This window comes from Anneissia japonica, unplaced genomic scaffold (assembly GCF_011630105.1).
Source record: "Anneissia japonica isolate Jap-2015-1 unplaced genomic scaffold, ASM1163010v1 scaffold288091_len1417266_cov198, whole genome shotgun sequence".
Lineage (NCBI taxonomy): Eukaryota > Metazoa > Echinodermata > Crinoidea > Comatulida > Comatulidae > Anneissia > Anneissia japonica.
In genome coordinates, this window is record NW_022684833.1 from 1,094,917 (window position 1) to 1,110,861 (window position 15,945).

The 15,945-nt window shown below is 32.8% G+C and overlaps 1 protein-coding gene across 3 annotated transcripts in view; it reads left to right on the forward strand.

Moving 5' to 3' along the window:
• The window catches only part of LOC117107874 (whirlin-like), a 28,304-nt gene extending 12,811 nt beyond the window's left edge, over positions 1-15,493 (forward strand). The window contains exons 5-16 of one of the 3 annotated variants that reach the window (XM_033249697.1): positions 2,061-2,321; positions 2,778-2,984; positions 3,157-3,252; positions 3,580-3,726; positions 4,237-4,290; positions 6,232-6,384; positions 6,688-6,905; positions 7,223-7,379; positions 8,029-8,106; positions 8,453-8,875; positions 9,219-9,389; positions 10,849-15,493. In XM_033249697.1, the coding sequence (XP_033105588.1) occupies positions 2,061-2,321; positions 2,778-2,984; positions 3,157-3,252; positions 3,580-3,726; positions 4,237-4,290; positions 6,232-6,384; positions 6,688-6,905; positions 7,223-7,379; positions 8,029-8,106; positions 8,453-8,875; positions 9,219-9,389; positions 10,849-11,040 (2,157 nt within the window). In that variant the 3' untranslated portion in view covers positions 11,041-15,493. The remainder of the gene's footprint in view (positions 1-2,060; positions 2,322-2,777; positions 2,985-3,156; positions 3,253-3,579; positions 3,727-4,236; positions 4,291-6,231; positions 6,385-6,687; positions 6,906-7,222; positions 7,380-8,028; positions 8,107-8,452; positions 8,876-9,218; positions 9,390-10,848) is intronic. The other 2 variants (XM_033249706.1, XM_033249717.1) reach the window with 2 other exon arrangements.
• The last annotated feature ends 452 nt before the right edge of the window (positions 15,494-15,945 follow it).

The window sequence follows — 15,945 nt, forward strand, 5'->3', positions numbered from 1 at the left end:
TTAACAGGCCATGAATCATTCAGAATGCAAACAGATACCACATGTTCCATCTCCGGTGTAATATACAGTAAACATGCAGTAAATTGGTTTTAAGTAAACATGCTCTAGATATTATAAAGGATGCTAAAATGTTAGCAAAAAGCTATTCCTATGCAACCATTAGGATCAAAACCAAAGCTTTCCACTCCAGCAATTGGGATGGCATTTTTAAATATATATAATACTAATAGAATAACTACTATAAATAACACTTCTGTAGCATAAATTAATTGTATAGTTTGTCTAACCCTCTGAATTTATGTGCTTTACAGTACATTAATGAAGTCCATGCTAAATTAATGATTGTATTTTAACAGATTTGTAGTGCTTGATTTAGTTAAATCTTTTTTGAGACTTCAACTAAGTGTACACTTGTTTACGTCATCTTTGATTAAATAATTTTCATGTCTGTCTGTGTGGCAATGTTCTACTTCATCAGACAGAGTTTAGTAGTGTTAACTGTGACATACAAAAGCTAATGGTCTATGCCCGGCTTATACTAAAACCCTAATGTCTTTTTATTGTTAATTTTAAGTTACCAATTAGTGTTGTCTTATTGCAAACTTTAAAAAGTAAATCCTCTCATTAGAGTTTTGATGCAGTCGGAGTATGAATTACCACCTCAACCAAACCAAACTCATCTCCTGTGAAATAATTATTCTCCCTTGTTTTATAATCCCACATACACATCAATTGTACTTATTGTAAGCAGGATCCTGTAATTCTGCATTTATTGATTGGGCTATTGCGGGCTGGATTATCTCTCCCAGCATAGCCGCATCCTTTGTTTGCAGTCAATAAACATATCTACACGGACAAAATACAAAATCAATGGGCTGGAAATCACTGCTGTATTTATGTATTTTAGGTGTTTTCATGTGATATAATATGATCCGTGAACAAGAGTGATTTTTTTTCATCAAAACTGAAAGAAACTGTCAATGTTGCTGTCAGGACGTGTCAGATTTCTTGTCGGTTCACTAAAGATTTTCACTATAAAGATTACAGTAACAACACTGCTTGTAGTTATCGATTTATCAAAAAGCATGCGCATCATATTACCTGTAATCTCCTCCATTGAATTAATTTATGCAAAAAAATCACAAATTAACTAACTTAAGCTACTTGCCTGTCAGTTCACCTTGTCCTAATTTGTAACATCTTGTAGGAGACTGAAGCCTTTACCATTTGGTGGTATGTGGCGGCATGTCTAAAAAGCAAATGGCACAACATTTTTTTCTGTATTTTTAAATTTATGTGTAAGTGTTTGTGCTCTACATGTAGGTTGAACGTGCTAAGATAATTTTTGATACATACAATATTATGTTAATTTTGGTAATTGCATGATTTGTCAGGAGGCCCCCAAAAATGATACAGGTGTATGTTCACAATCTTCTATACAGTATGTTGATCGTCATTATTAATTTATTATTGTTGATATTTTTGTTCTCCTTTGTTTCTCTTTATGAATATTTATGAATGGTACTTTACTTCACATCTAATGAAATCTTTATTGTCCAAATATAACAGAAACGTATACTGTACTAGAAATTTATTTTTAAACGCAAACAAACCATACCAACGGAAACAAATTGCACAATCATTCTTAAACTACATAATCAAAAAGTCAGAAAAAAGAAACAAAAATACAAAAAGACCTTTTTACAATTGATTAAAAGGTTTAATAAAAATACAATTTGAATTTAAAAAAAAGTTAAAATGCAAGAGATCATACATATCAACATAAAAGAAATAAAAATATAGGTTTCTACAGTACTCCAATAGTCTTGCCTCTAGTCCTGTAGATTTGTTTCTCGATATTCATGACATTGTAATCACAAATATTCATAAATATATTTTTGTATTTTTGATTGAAAACAGTCAAAAACAGAGCAGTACAACATTGAATTCTTGGCAGCCATTGACTGAAATAGGGATTCAATTATTTTGTAGAAAAATATAATTATTATTCAAAAATTCATATATTGGGATATTTAAATTAGATTCCTTTACATGAACAGGTTGGAGACCAAATACTTGATGTAAACGGTAGAAGTTTCTTAGAAATTGAGCATCAAGAAGCCGTCAACATACTCAAGTCCTCAAAGCTGATGATGATGACGATCAAGGACGTTGGGAAGTTGCCCTACGCACGCACCACAGTTGACAAGACACAGTGGATAATGGGGGATCAGCTGTCGATGCTAGACGGAGATGATAACACCCAGGATCCAGTACCCGATTTTCAGAACGGTAACTTTGTCGGAAGAGGGATGGAAATGGTAAGTTATAAGCCTTCATTATTTATGCTCATTAAGAAACTAATTATCAAACTCACCATCAATGTGTTACCATACACTATTATGTGGAATATGTTTTTTTATTAGACTTCTAAATCTATTAGCTAAATGTTGTATTATTTGATGGGAGAACAATAATTAATAATAAATAGGACCCCCACTTAAAGATCTATAAAAGCAAGAAAGAACATATTTTTTTTTAAAATTAATTGCTATAAATCATGATATTCTTAACTTTATTCCAGAAATGTTTATACCAACATCATTAAATGTTGAAATATATTACTTTAAATATCATGTAATTCAACCTTGGCTGTGAATTTAATGCGAATAAGAGAACTAAAACAGGACTAAATTATAAAATTACAACTAATCATGGCGGTGTTTGTCTTTTATTGTTATTATTATTATTATTATTATTATTGATTTTGTTTACAGCCCTCATTCAAGAAAGGAATAGCTGGTTCACAGATCATGTATAACACATCGATGACATGGAATATGATAGAGGAACAGGCAAGGCAGCTTCTAAATGAAAATGAACGAGGCACAATGAAGTATTACTTGGGAGAGTATCAGAAGGCCCACATCTCCGTCGATGAACTCGTACTGGCGTTATTTGAGCTTCTCAACACACACGCAAAGGTAATTTCATATTCACAAACATAGTGTTTATAGCGCTTTCTCTCTAATTTAAGTTTAATTTTGAATTCAGGATTTGATTGCAAGCCTCTTTTAAATCCACTAAGCTACTATAAGGCCGAACTATAGTGATTCCTTTCTTGCTGTATAGCATTATTAAACATTTTCCTTTTAGTTTTCTTTGCTGTCGGAAATCAGGAGCTTCATGGTTCCGAAAGATATTGATCGGTACGACACACTGGTATTGAAACGTGAAGTTGAGGCTATGAAGGTATGTAACTGAAAGTTTCACTTACCTAAGTACTGCACTTGTTCATATCATATGTTCACTATGTATTTACAGTCACCCCCTAGCTTTTTGTAAATTAACTGCCATTTTGTCATTGTGTTTATAATATAATGGTCCTGTTCATGCAATGTATGATTTTACATGTTCAAAAGTTGTTTTTCCCAAATGTTTATCCTGTTTGCTAGATAATATATTATAAATGAAAATGTTATTACTAATATTGAAACATTAACGCTAGCTAATATAAGAATTTATAAACATAATATTTACCATCTGAATGTTAATTGTGTCATCTCTCTACCTCTCCAGGCTCGTCAACGCATTTTCCCACAGAAGGAGAAAGAGAACTCTATCGGAGAAACGTTCTCCGGGAGTAGTCACTACTCCTCAGGTTCCATCGACTCAAGGCCAATAACTCCACCACAAATTCCCAGCTCCATTCCATTTCCCAAAAAGGTACATGTCTGATACTGTAAATTTTTTAAATTTTCACAATTCTACAATTTTGAATTGTGAAAGATGGAAGTAGAATTTTGAGGCATTCAGATTTCAACTGTACTTAAAGCCCTTTTTTTTTTGCCAGCTAGGCATTTTAATGGATCGGTAAAAAAATAATAAAATTGTAATACACAATAATCAAAATAGAGGTGGAAATCCCTGATACAAGAAATCATAAAAGTGGTTTACATGTTTTCTTTTTAACATGTCTGTCTGTCTGTCTGTCATCAGCTGTTGACATACATTTTTTCAAATATTTATTATCATCTCTAATCAAAACCAGTGGAGGTATATCCCAATACTGTAGTTACTTACATAAGTTTTAACTTGGCAAGGCTGGGTGTACCGGAGAGCATTTTGCCCCACTGCCTCCCAACAAGGCTCTTTTTAAGCTTCCTCCTTCTTATGCGAAACTAGCTAACTAAACATTTCTATTATATTTCTAATTTTTATTGCTGCGCTCATTAGAAGCAGACAGAGCTTAGAACGTCTGCTCTGCTCTTGCATGACATTCCAATATTGGTAAGTCTAGTGCTATATTTGCAGTCTGGTGTAGAAAGACTAGTTCTTACTTTGATGTGCTTTTGCCTCTTGTGAGTGCTGTCTATTGAATATTCTGCAGAAATGTCTTGTTAAAAGGGAGATATACTGTTTAATAGGAAGAGAACTAGGCTTAAATTTAAATGACTACAGTAGAACCCCTATTAAGGGGCCCCAGGACTAAAAAAATGTCTCCATAATAGGGGTTTCCCCCTGAGGGTCTTTCTTATTCAGGGGACACTAACCAAAAATGCGAAATTGTCCCCTTAATAGGGATTTTTAGCATGTTTTTATGTGATGATGACAGATTCTCTATAATTTCATTTTAATTGACCTAATAATGAGTTACAGTTGAATTATAACTAATTTATAACAATAATTTGGCAAAAAATAAGGCAAAAAAAAATTTATTTAAGATATGAAATTAACGGATATGTAATTAAAACTACAAAAGTTGTATATGTTCCCAATATTATTTCTTGATTCGAGTGCTATGTTAATGAACAAATATTCTTTTTTTTTTTAATATTGAGCTTTCTATCGGATGCACAAGATACTGTAGAATACTATTGTAGATGTTAACAACTTATAAGTCAGGGTGCAGGCTGAACAGTATAGTTTAGAATCCTATATGAAAATACACAAGAAATCTCCCTGGTTGATGGTCAGAATTTTACAAGATTGTATTTACATGAAGTAACACATGCACTAAGAATCATACCAATGCCCATTCAAAGGATGGACAAAATTCTGGTTTTATGTTAAGGTTGCTGCTCAAAATATAAATTTGAATGATTTTTTCCCCCTTATTTTTGTGACTACTGTACTGTAGTTGTTTTGATACAATAAAAAAGTGTCCCCATAATAGGGGTTAAGTTGTATTGATTTGACAATTTGGCACACTCAGAAAGTGTCCCCATCCCCTTAATAGGTTTGTCCCTTTAATTTTGTGCATTTATGCTTACTATCTGCTGTACCATCCTTGCTAGATTATATATGTCCAAATTTATTGTATTTTCTCTCTGTTGTTGGATTGCATAATTGTTTTAAGAATAAAATAATAAAACAATGCTAATAAATATAATACTTGGCATTTTTATTATATTTTATTTAAAACTAATTCATAACATTCTTACTGAAAACTAATAAGGCTTTACTCACCAATATAAATTATAATATTGATAGATTCTCTGACATTGGTATATTCACTGTATCATTCAGCTGCTTTTAGTTTGTGCTTTATTATAAATGCACCCACAATAACTTCTTTACCATTATAGTAGTATAGTGTCATTATATTTCTGTATGTATTTGAATTTGTAGCTTTCAATATCTGTTGCATGTGTTCCTTTCTCATTGTTGCACACATAATTAATTGTAATTAATGTTGTTAAATATGTAAACTCATGTATTACTCCATCCCTTGGAATTAGTAATGATGATTCTTGATTTACTTATTTACAATGTTACTATTTTTCCATTGGTTAAAATCTTTCTTAATTGAACACAGCATTAACTATGCACAAGAGTATTGTAACTTCATCTATTCAATGGGGAGTAAGACTTGCTGAGTGGATTTAAGTGCAATTGCAACTAAGATTAGCAACAATAACAATCATAGTCTACTATTTTGTTATTGCATGGGTGTAGAAAGAACCATAAAGGAATGTAATTTAAGCCTATAAGTCTTATACAGCAGCAGAACCAGTATTTTGATGGCGGTGGCTCAACCTTAAAGAATTCAGTAGTTCAAAATTGGAGGAAAAGTTGCAAATGTGGTATTACCAATTTTATTTTAGGCATTTTTCATTCCAGTAGAGCATATTTGAATCCTTAGTGGGTATGCCATGTGCAGTAAATTTTCAGGTGTAGTTTAAGATGTCGTTAATTTGCAGAATCCTTCATTGTTTTTGTTATTTTCAGGGCCAGTATAATGGAGGTATGCACAGCCATATGAATGGGTACGAGAATTCACAGATGAATGGTTTTGGTGGCTTAGTGAACGGGTACAGCAAGCCACATACTAACGGATTTGATTCAAAAGGTGGCAACTCAAAGTTACCAGACTTTCTTCCTGTAAGTGGTGACAAATTTTATGTTTTCTACCTCTTAATAAAAAATAAAAAATTATTTAGAACGTCAATGGTACGAAGTCGCCTGCAATTCATAAGAGGATCCCAGAAAAAGCATGATCTCTTGTGACTAAGCAAAAACCACCAAGAAACCAATATTCCACAATGTTTATAATGTGAAATGTTTTTACTACTATTTTTCACCCTGGCAATGGGTATCATTGCACATAGCTCGGGACCCCTCTAATGTTATTGATGTATGTGCTATCAATGTAGTAAAAAACACTAAATTCATTCATTTCATTAGGATTTCTTGTCTGAGTCACCTCCACCCCCTCTCATCAACTCATCGTCATCCCATCTGTCACCCACATCACCTGGAAACCAACAGACGATACAAGCAGATGTCCATCGTCATGCATCATTTGCCAAATATGTTGAACCGATTTACAGCGAGGTGAAGAGTCCAAGTGAAGACAGTGGTGTTGATGTGCTTATGAACTCTGGACGGATGACAGTACATCGGTATATTCCTATATTACCAAATTTTTCTCTGCTGTATTTTCTGTATATTATGTTTTGTGATTTAGATGCCTACAGGGTCTTGCCATCCCAGGATACTGGGGTTAATCATATATTCTGATTGTTTTTCTTTGGTGTGAAACAGGCCCAGGATAACACACTAAAAGTCTTCATTTTAGTGGGGTCCTTCTAGGCTTGTAAATATTTCAAAGTAAAGGGCTTATCATCAGTTTGTTATTTTCTCTAACAAATTGTGACTTTGTATTTAAAGGAAACAAATCACAACAGACTTATAATTTGCTGTTTGTTTGTTGTTTCAGTCATGAACCTCTTTATGCTGGCATGAGCGATGCAGAAAGTCCACCGCCTGTCTTTGACCATTCTGCACCCCAACCAACAAAATCAAGACATTCTGGCGAACTTGAAAGACGTCATAGCTTTGACAGTGTCACAACAGACAGTTCTAATAACAGCGTGGTAAGTCCCTTGACCTGTATGTAAGTCTTGCATTTGTTCGTCTAAACTTGACGGTCAGTTTGAACCTCAAGTAAACTAACTAATTCGCTAAGTATTTTTCTGATTTTCTGACTTATTTTACAAACATAACAGTGTTTTCAGATCAAGTTAATATATGGTTAACACTGAATCTGACCTTCACAAACAAAAATAGAGGAATATGAAATTTTTCGGCTAACACAAGTTTAATCTATTTCAGCGATAAAGAAGGATAACAATACCATTAAATGTTAATAACTTGAGGCGACAGGCAGATATGAAAAAAATAATATTTTTTTACTAATGAAAGGGTTTTTTATGGGTTTAAAAGGGAATCACACCGTGTGGTCCCTCCTGTTTCACCTTATAGCGCACAATTGACACCTTTAAAACTTGACTTCATTATTATTTTCACTGATACTTCCTTTCCTCAATCCCCTCCACTTAATTAGTCCCTACTCAAAGTGAATAGAAAATTTCAAGATGGAAATTTATAAACATTTGCTTAGCATCACAGTTTTCAAATATTGATCTTGAATTCCATTATGCTCTTAATTATGTTTAAAATGTTCAGCATTGTCATACCAATATAGATGTTTCTTGATTATATTTTTTTGCTTTGTTTCAATAGTTGCTTGACCTGCCAAGGAGGTCAAGTGGGCCAACAAGTGAGAACGGAGTTCCAAGACGCATTAGCGATCCAACGCATGTGAGTAAACATAATTGTCACCACTTAATGAAAAATATCTTGGATAAAGTATATTCTGTTAATATATATTTGAGTTAATAAACATAAACAATAAAATGATTATATGAATCAATTAATTATGTAAATAAAGAATTTTTTAATTTAAAATCCTTTATTGAATTTTTCTTGTCAATTGACACACATGCATGAAGTATACCATTTTTCTTCATTGTATATACCCTCAAATTTGCTGGAAATCAATATAAAATTGTAAATTAACATAAACTGAATCATTTCAATTTCTCATTGGCAGTTGAGTACTGTATGATTCTTTTAAATGTGCAATTCAATGATTGTTTTAATGTAGCACGTACCTCGAGACCAAAAACGAAGCATAAATCAAACTAAGAAAGCAAGTCAGCAACTGTACGACCTGAAGAAGTCTGACACGTCACCAACGTATCCATCATCAAACAACTACTCAAGCATCTACGAACAAATACAACGATCATCTCACGAGAAACAGGGTACAAGCACTCCCTCGCCAATGTCATCTAAGAATGGTACGCTGACGCTGAGCCCCATTCCTGCTCCGCAGTCCAGCATGGGAACGCCAATCTACGCAACGGTTAATAAATCTCGACAGAGAAGTGGGAAAACATCGGCTACATCAAGCTCGGAGGTGGAAACCAACTCGAGGAACTCATCACTGAGAAGCCGGAGTCCAAGTGCTGGCAGTGGCAGGTCAAGCCTTGGAAGCCTCAAGAGAAATCCTGCAGTAGCTAGTAAGGTAAGATAAATCCAGAGATTGTGGAGATGTAGTGTGCTGACTATAAGAGGCTTGCTTTTAAACTCGGTGCAGGATTTTTTTCTGACAACTAAAAAAGATCTCAACTCTAAACCTTTTAATGAGCCTGTACTAGATTGCTAACTAATACAACCAAAAATGAAGTGAAATGATTTTTATGAAATTCTGCATGCTAAGCATTAAGTGTATCCAATATATGTATGAATTATCTTATCTACTGTAATGTATTTTTCATTTAGTTAATAGCCCTTGTTGGCTTTTAGAATTTTAATTAATTGAATTAAGAATTTTTCATAAATATTTTGCATTTGTTTTTGATTGGCAGATGGATGAGCCTCCTCTACAGGTAGAAATCCTTATTAACATCAGCGATCGTGATGCCATAAAAAAATACGGGGAAGAGGTACAGATACGTAAAGTAAAACCAACACTGGGCATTGCTGTAGAGGGCGGTGCAGGTACTAGACAGCCATTACCAAAAGTAATTAAAGTCCAGGTAAGTTTATGATGAGTTTATATTCTCAAATGCTTCTAAACCCTTGGGAATATGGGAATTGATGTTACTTTTTTAAAAGACAAGACATTACCTATATCACCGAGGAAGGAAGTCCAGTGTGGTAACCTAGTTATCCCGTCATTTTTGTCCACTGCCATCCAGCAATAACTAAACAGTTGTTATATTTTACCATGATAATATATATTTCATCTTGACATTTGTATGGGTTGTTGATTTAGTAGGGAGAAAATCATTTTGCCTAGTGTCAATTTATATTTCTTGTACTGAAAGTTGTCTTTATACTCTTATGTGCAGATCTCCTAATTGCCTAAATTTTATTAACCGTTGTTATTTATATTATCTTAGCCTTTGTTCACACTATCAAACTCATTGTGACAATTTTCTTTGATTTACCCATACATTGGCATGATGATGTCATATCACACCCATATGTAGGCATGATGATGTCATACAGTATCTCACCCATATGTACGCATGATGATGTCATATCTCACCCATATGTAGGCATGATGATGTCATACAGTATCTCACCCATATGTACGCATGATGATGTCATATCTCACCCATATGTAGGCATGATGATGTCATATCTCACCCATATGTAGGCATAGTGATGTCATATCTCACCCATATGTATGCATGATGATGTCATATCACACCCATATGTACGCATGATAATGTCATATCACACCCATATGTAGGCATGATGATGTCATATCACACCCATATGTAGGCATGATGATGTCATATCACACCCATATGTAGGCATGATAATGTCATATCACACCCATATGTAGGCATAATGATGTCATATCACACCCATATGTAGGCATAATGATGTCATATCTCACCCATATGTACGCATGATAATGTCATATCACACCCATATGTAGGCATAATGATGTCATATCACACCCATATGTAGGCATGATGATGTCGTATCTCACCCATATGTAGGCATAATGATGTCATATCACACCCATATGTAGGCATAATGATGTCATATCTCACCCATATGTAGGCATGGTGATGTCGTATCTCGCCCATATGTAGGCATAATGATGTCATATCACACCCATATGTAGGCATAGTGATGTCATATCTCACCCATATGTAGGCATAATGATGTCATATCTCACCCATATGTAGGCATGATAATGTCATATCACACCCATATGTAGGCATAATGCCATATCACACCCATATGTAGGCAGGATGATGTCATATCTCACCCATATGTAGGCATGATGATGTCATATCTCACCCATATGTAGGCATAATGATGTCATATCTCACCCATATATGGACATAATGGTATTATATCACACCCATATATAAATAAATCACTGGTGTTTGTCTCATAAAATGTTATAGTGACAACAAAGCTTAAGACTTAAAGTATTTACAAGGCTTCATATTTACCCTTTTTTTTTTGCAGGGTGATGGGGCAGCAAGTCACAGCAGTAACTTGCGGGTAGGCCATGTGATATTGAAAGTCAACAACAAGTCGCTCTTGGGTCTGGACCACAAAGCAGCAACGCGCCTTATTGCCGAGGCATTCAAGAACAAATCTCGCAGCTCCATTGATCTTCTCGTCTTAGACTCAAATGCTTATAGAATCATATATTAGATGTTTTGTGACCTCAAATATTTATAAATGAACCGAAAGTAGTTGTAATGTTTAATTACTCACAATGGAGTTTTCACAGATTGGTATAACACATTCATCCTTTTCTGAAATTTAAATTGAAACATTCAGATTTTTTCTATAATGTGATTGGTCTGCTGTGGCATTCTCTAATGATTTACTATTAATGATATTGTACAAATACATACATGTTCACGACTATGTTAATAATAATAAAGATCTGAAGCAAACTTTCCTCTTTGTTATAATACTAGTACTAGTAATTTGCAGTGACTTTTAATGTTTCTGTACATTCACTAAACAAAGCATTCCATTTCTTTAAACCTTGATTTTGATATTGATGTATACACTGCAGAATAGATTTTATTTGATAATAGTTTATAATTTTTCAGTTGTTGGGAGTTTTTTTTGTATAATAATATTTGTTATTCTTAAGTTGTTAATAATAATATGAATAATGTATTATACACTTTTTTTTTTAATTATTCATATAGCAGTGTTCTTCCGAAGCCGTTTTAGCCGTCAATTTTACCAGTAAAAATAACTGACCAACCAGTAAAAATTGTGTGTTTTTGTAGAATAAAAAAAGCACTTGTTAGGCCTGGGCTGGCCTTCATTCAAAAATTAAAATCATTCCACTGTTCCAGTCCAGGCCTAGGCTATAATTATATGTGCTGTTGTATTTTGAAGCCATTGAACACTAAGCTGGCTTTATATGGACAAATTTACCAGTAACAATTTTTCAATTGGGAGAACACTGTATAGTCCAACTCGGATGTCATTGTACAATGCAGGCCAACGCCATTTGTTGTGTCGGGTTTGTGTGAGTTAAATGGAAACGCGGTAGGTCTGCATCGAGGACAGTCGCATCTTACAATATCAAATATTCTCTGGCTACAGCGGTGGCCCTTTTATAACATACGTCTTTATGTACTAGGAATCACCAAAAATTTCAGCAGACATAAAAAGTTTAAAATTAATACAACTAAACAATCTTTATAAATATATAGAAAGTATGCCATTAATAGTAGTACATATATTGCATATTTCATTTATTATGTCAATTTGTTTTTGTGATTTAATAAGAGAGAACAGTTTATTTTATATGCAGTAATTTTGATAATTCCGCTTACCGTGTTGTGCCTAGATATTTAGGATATTCATACCGTCCTCACAGGTGGCCATGCAGTAGTACTTACTATAAACCATCCTCAGGATTCGTTTCATAGCCACTTCTAAAATAAAATTTTCCATTATTTTTGCAGTATGGAAAAATTAAAAACTAAATGATACCATTACTAAAATGGTAAGAATATGATCATGTGATAAAACTAATTTTTAATTTGTTACATTTCTACCATTGTGTTTAACACAATTGATGTGTTTTGATTAAATAATTTAATTATTGTGTCATATATTATTATTTTAAGAAATTGCCTGGTACAGTAATTTTTTTTATTTATAATTTCTGATTTGCAAAATAAATGTACATACAACATTACAAGTACATACAACATTATAAATTTTTAACAATCTGAGATAATTAAAATTTCAGATACTGTATCTAGAAATAATTGTTAAAATATATTATTATATTAAATACTGATGTGGTTAATGGTGTTTTGTCCATTTAAGCTAGGAGCTAGGCATTATAAAGTATAATTTTTAACTGTAAATAAATATGACTACTTAGCTTACTGTAAGTCATTGAGTGGTTAGCATTCCCGATAGTTACTTATTTTTTGTACATATAAACTGATGTGAAAAATATTGTAATATATTTTATTCTTTTTCTGTAATTTAAGAATATGTCCCACAAGTACAGAAACAAATTCAGTCGGCATTCATCCTGGTCTGTCTTGATCATCTGGGTTGTTTTAAATGACAAATTGTGAAAATAATACTTCAAAAAATATAGTAAGTATGAAGTCCAGACTTCTCAAGTTAGTAAAATGCATTTAAGTAACCATTTCTTCAAATATCTGTAGTAATACAAAATTTCCATAGCACTTATTAATTTGTCAAGCAAACTAGACAGGATAAAAATTTATAGGTAACTTTTTCTTGGTAACCAAAGATCCTGATGGAAAAGTAATGGATAGACAATGTGTAGCCCTATTTTTTTTATCGGTCGAGGCTTAATGATAAATTTCCGTGGTATTTTGGTCTATTTTTTCTACACCCGTAATTAGGCAAAATTGTCATAGTAACTACGGACATTCTGTAAAATTTGAGAAGTCTGGTAATCTATACAAATAATTATATCTGTGAGTCTATTACATAAATGAACCAGCAATTGCCAATTTTCCTGGAAACCGTTTGGATATAATAAAATCATCCAAGCATGCTGTGAAATTTATACCAAAAACCACGTTAACATCCTCATTCATGGGAAAACATTCTCAAATGTGTTGGTTTATTGCGGTATCTCCGACTACTATTAGAAGATAGGACTTTTGTAAATAACAGTTAAAGTTTAGAGACACAAAGTAAAATTATTGATTTTTATATATTATGTATTTTAAAAAATGGTTGACATAAACAGAGTTCCTAATCATAGAAAAAATAATTGTAGAATAAGTTGAAGCCAATTTTAACAGATAGAATTGTTTAAAATATTAATTTGCCTTTGAAGTATGATAATTGTAGTAAGCTTTCATTTGGTCATCTAACCCTTCCAGAAAATTATTATGTTATTCTGTTGAAAGTGTGATGTGTTTTATACATCATGCATATATTGTTGAAATAAGGTAATATGGGCGCTCCACACATTGTTACGATGTGTTATGTGTTCTGTACAAACGAACATACTGTCACGATGTGATATTTGCAGTCTTTATGTTCATATACATTTGCAACATCATTTGTGTACTCTACACACACTCTACATGAACATAAAAAGTTCAAATTTCACATCATGACTATTTCTACAGGTATGTGTACAAAACATATAACACATTTGTAACAATGTGTAAAGTGCACATATTACCTAATTCCAACAATATATGTATGGTGCATAAAACACATTAGACAGAATAAAATAATTTGTGCACAGTACACATACTTTACACATAATGTTGCAACAGTATGTGTGCAGTGCAGTGTACAGGTACTGTTGCAACATGGTATGTGCACAGTACACATAAACATATGTGTGCATCATGTTATGTTGCATGTTTACATACTGTTGCAAGGTTTTTTGTTTTTTTTACTTTACACATTTACTTGTAGGTTAAACAGAGGTGGTATATTGTATCAACTATAATTGAATACTGTACTTGGTCTATGATGTCTTGGAATATCAGTGTATTTGCTGATTTTTTTCATTCTCTGCCTTTTTTATATCAGCCGTCCATTTGTACTACAATCATGTACAGTACATTCCGTCCTTTCTGTGCAATACATTGTCATTGAACTTATCAACCATTCTTAACTCTTCATCATTCCACAAGAGTTCATTGCTAAATTGTAGACTTAGTAGAATCTCATAGATTTTTTTTTTTACAAAATTTAATTATCATTGACTCAGTCTAGACAGATAACCCTGATGGGTAATATTCTCATGGGTGTATACATTATGATATATGGTGTTGATATTAAGATTGTACTTAAAATAATGTAGCTGTAAGTCTTTTTTTTATTTAGATAAGGCCTTTTACATCTGTTATGGTTAAAATAGATAATCAACCGTCCAATTTAATTCAGTATTTTAGAAGATTTTAGAAATATTCAGAACCGTCCACAGAAAAAGAAAGTTCATATTTTGAAAAAGAGTACTGTTTTCAAAATGTTGCCAACTGTTACTATGTACTGTAGTGCAAGTTTTTAGGATACCCTGTGACTGAGTTTTATATGTATATTAATCGCTCCTCATCCAAACATTCCCTCGTTGTGTTTGGAAAACGTTAATAATAAGTTTATAATCGGCTCGGCAACTTATTTTAGTGTTGAGAATTTGTTAACCTCTTGTGCTATATTTTACATTTAGAATTTCAGCTGTGATGTTTGAAATATTGGTTCATTCCATTTTTTTGTAATGGTTAAAGATATTAACCGTTGTTGACCAGTCAAAGAGTTTGTTAAGTGGTGGTTTGATCGAAACATAAAAATTAATTTGTGTACCTTATCCATTTTAGTTAAAAGCAATTTTTAAATGATAACATAAACAACTGCTTGCGTTGGTATGGATTATACTGTATTGATTTTTTGACAATTTAGTTTCATTACATTTAGGTGTTAAAACAGGATTTGAGGATTTTAAGTTGTGGGATGGGCATTGATTTCTCTAAACTTGGTTAAACTGGGGAGAATGGAATCGAATCTGCTGTGTGTATATAGTGCTTCAATGGAATAGATTTTGACTTCAGACGATCAGTTGGCATTTTGTATATTTGGAGAATTAAATGGCTGAATAACACAAGCTTGCCTACTATCATATAGCCTCAAGTGTGTTATTTTTTTGTCAAGTTTGCATTGTTTTTAATTAATTGTCTTTTAATTCAATTCCTTTTAATGCTAAGAAAACCACTATGAGAAAACAATCTGCTAAAACAATGACAAGAATATGGTAAACAAAAAAGTAATGGCTAAATTCTGACAATAAATATGCATTGTGGGGTAGAAACGTTACTCTGCGATAGTTCTAATGAACTATACCCGACTGCTTAATTGAGGGGGGTGTTGCTTCAAAAATGGTCATAATGACTATACTAATTGAACAACGACTTGTAAATTACAGGATCAGAGTTTCATTTTAAGCTAAAAGAATAGAAAAAAATAGAATAGAATCCTCATGCTTTGAACACCGCACTTGGTATTGAAAGGAGAGTATCTTAACCTCATCAATAACTGCACTTAACTGTTAATATAAATATATTTTGGAATCAA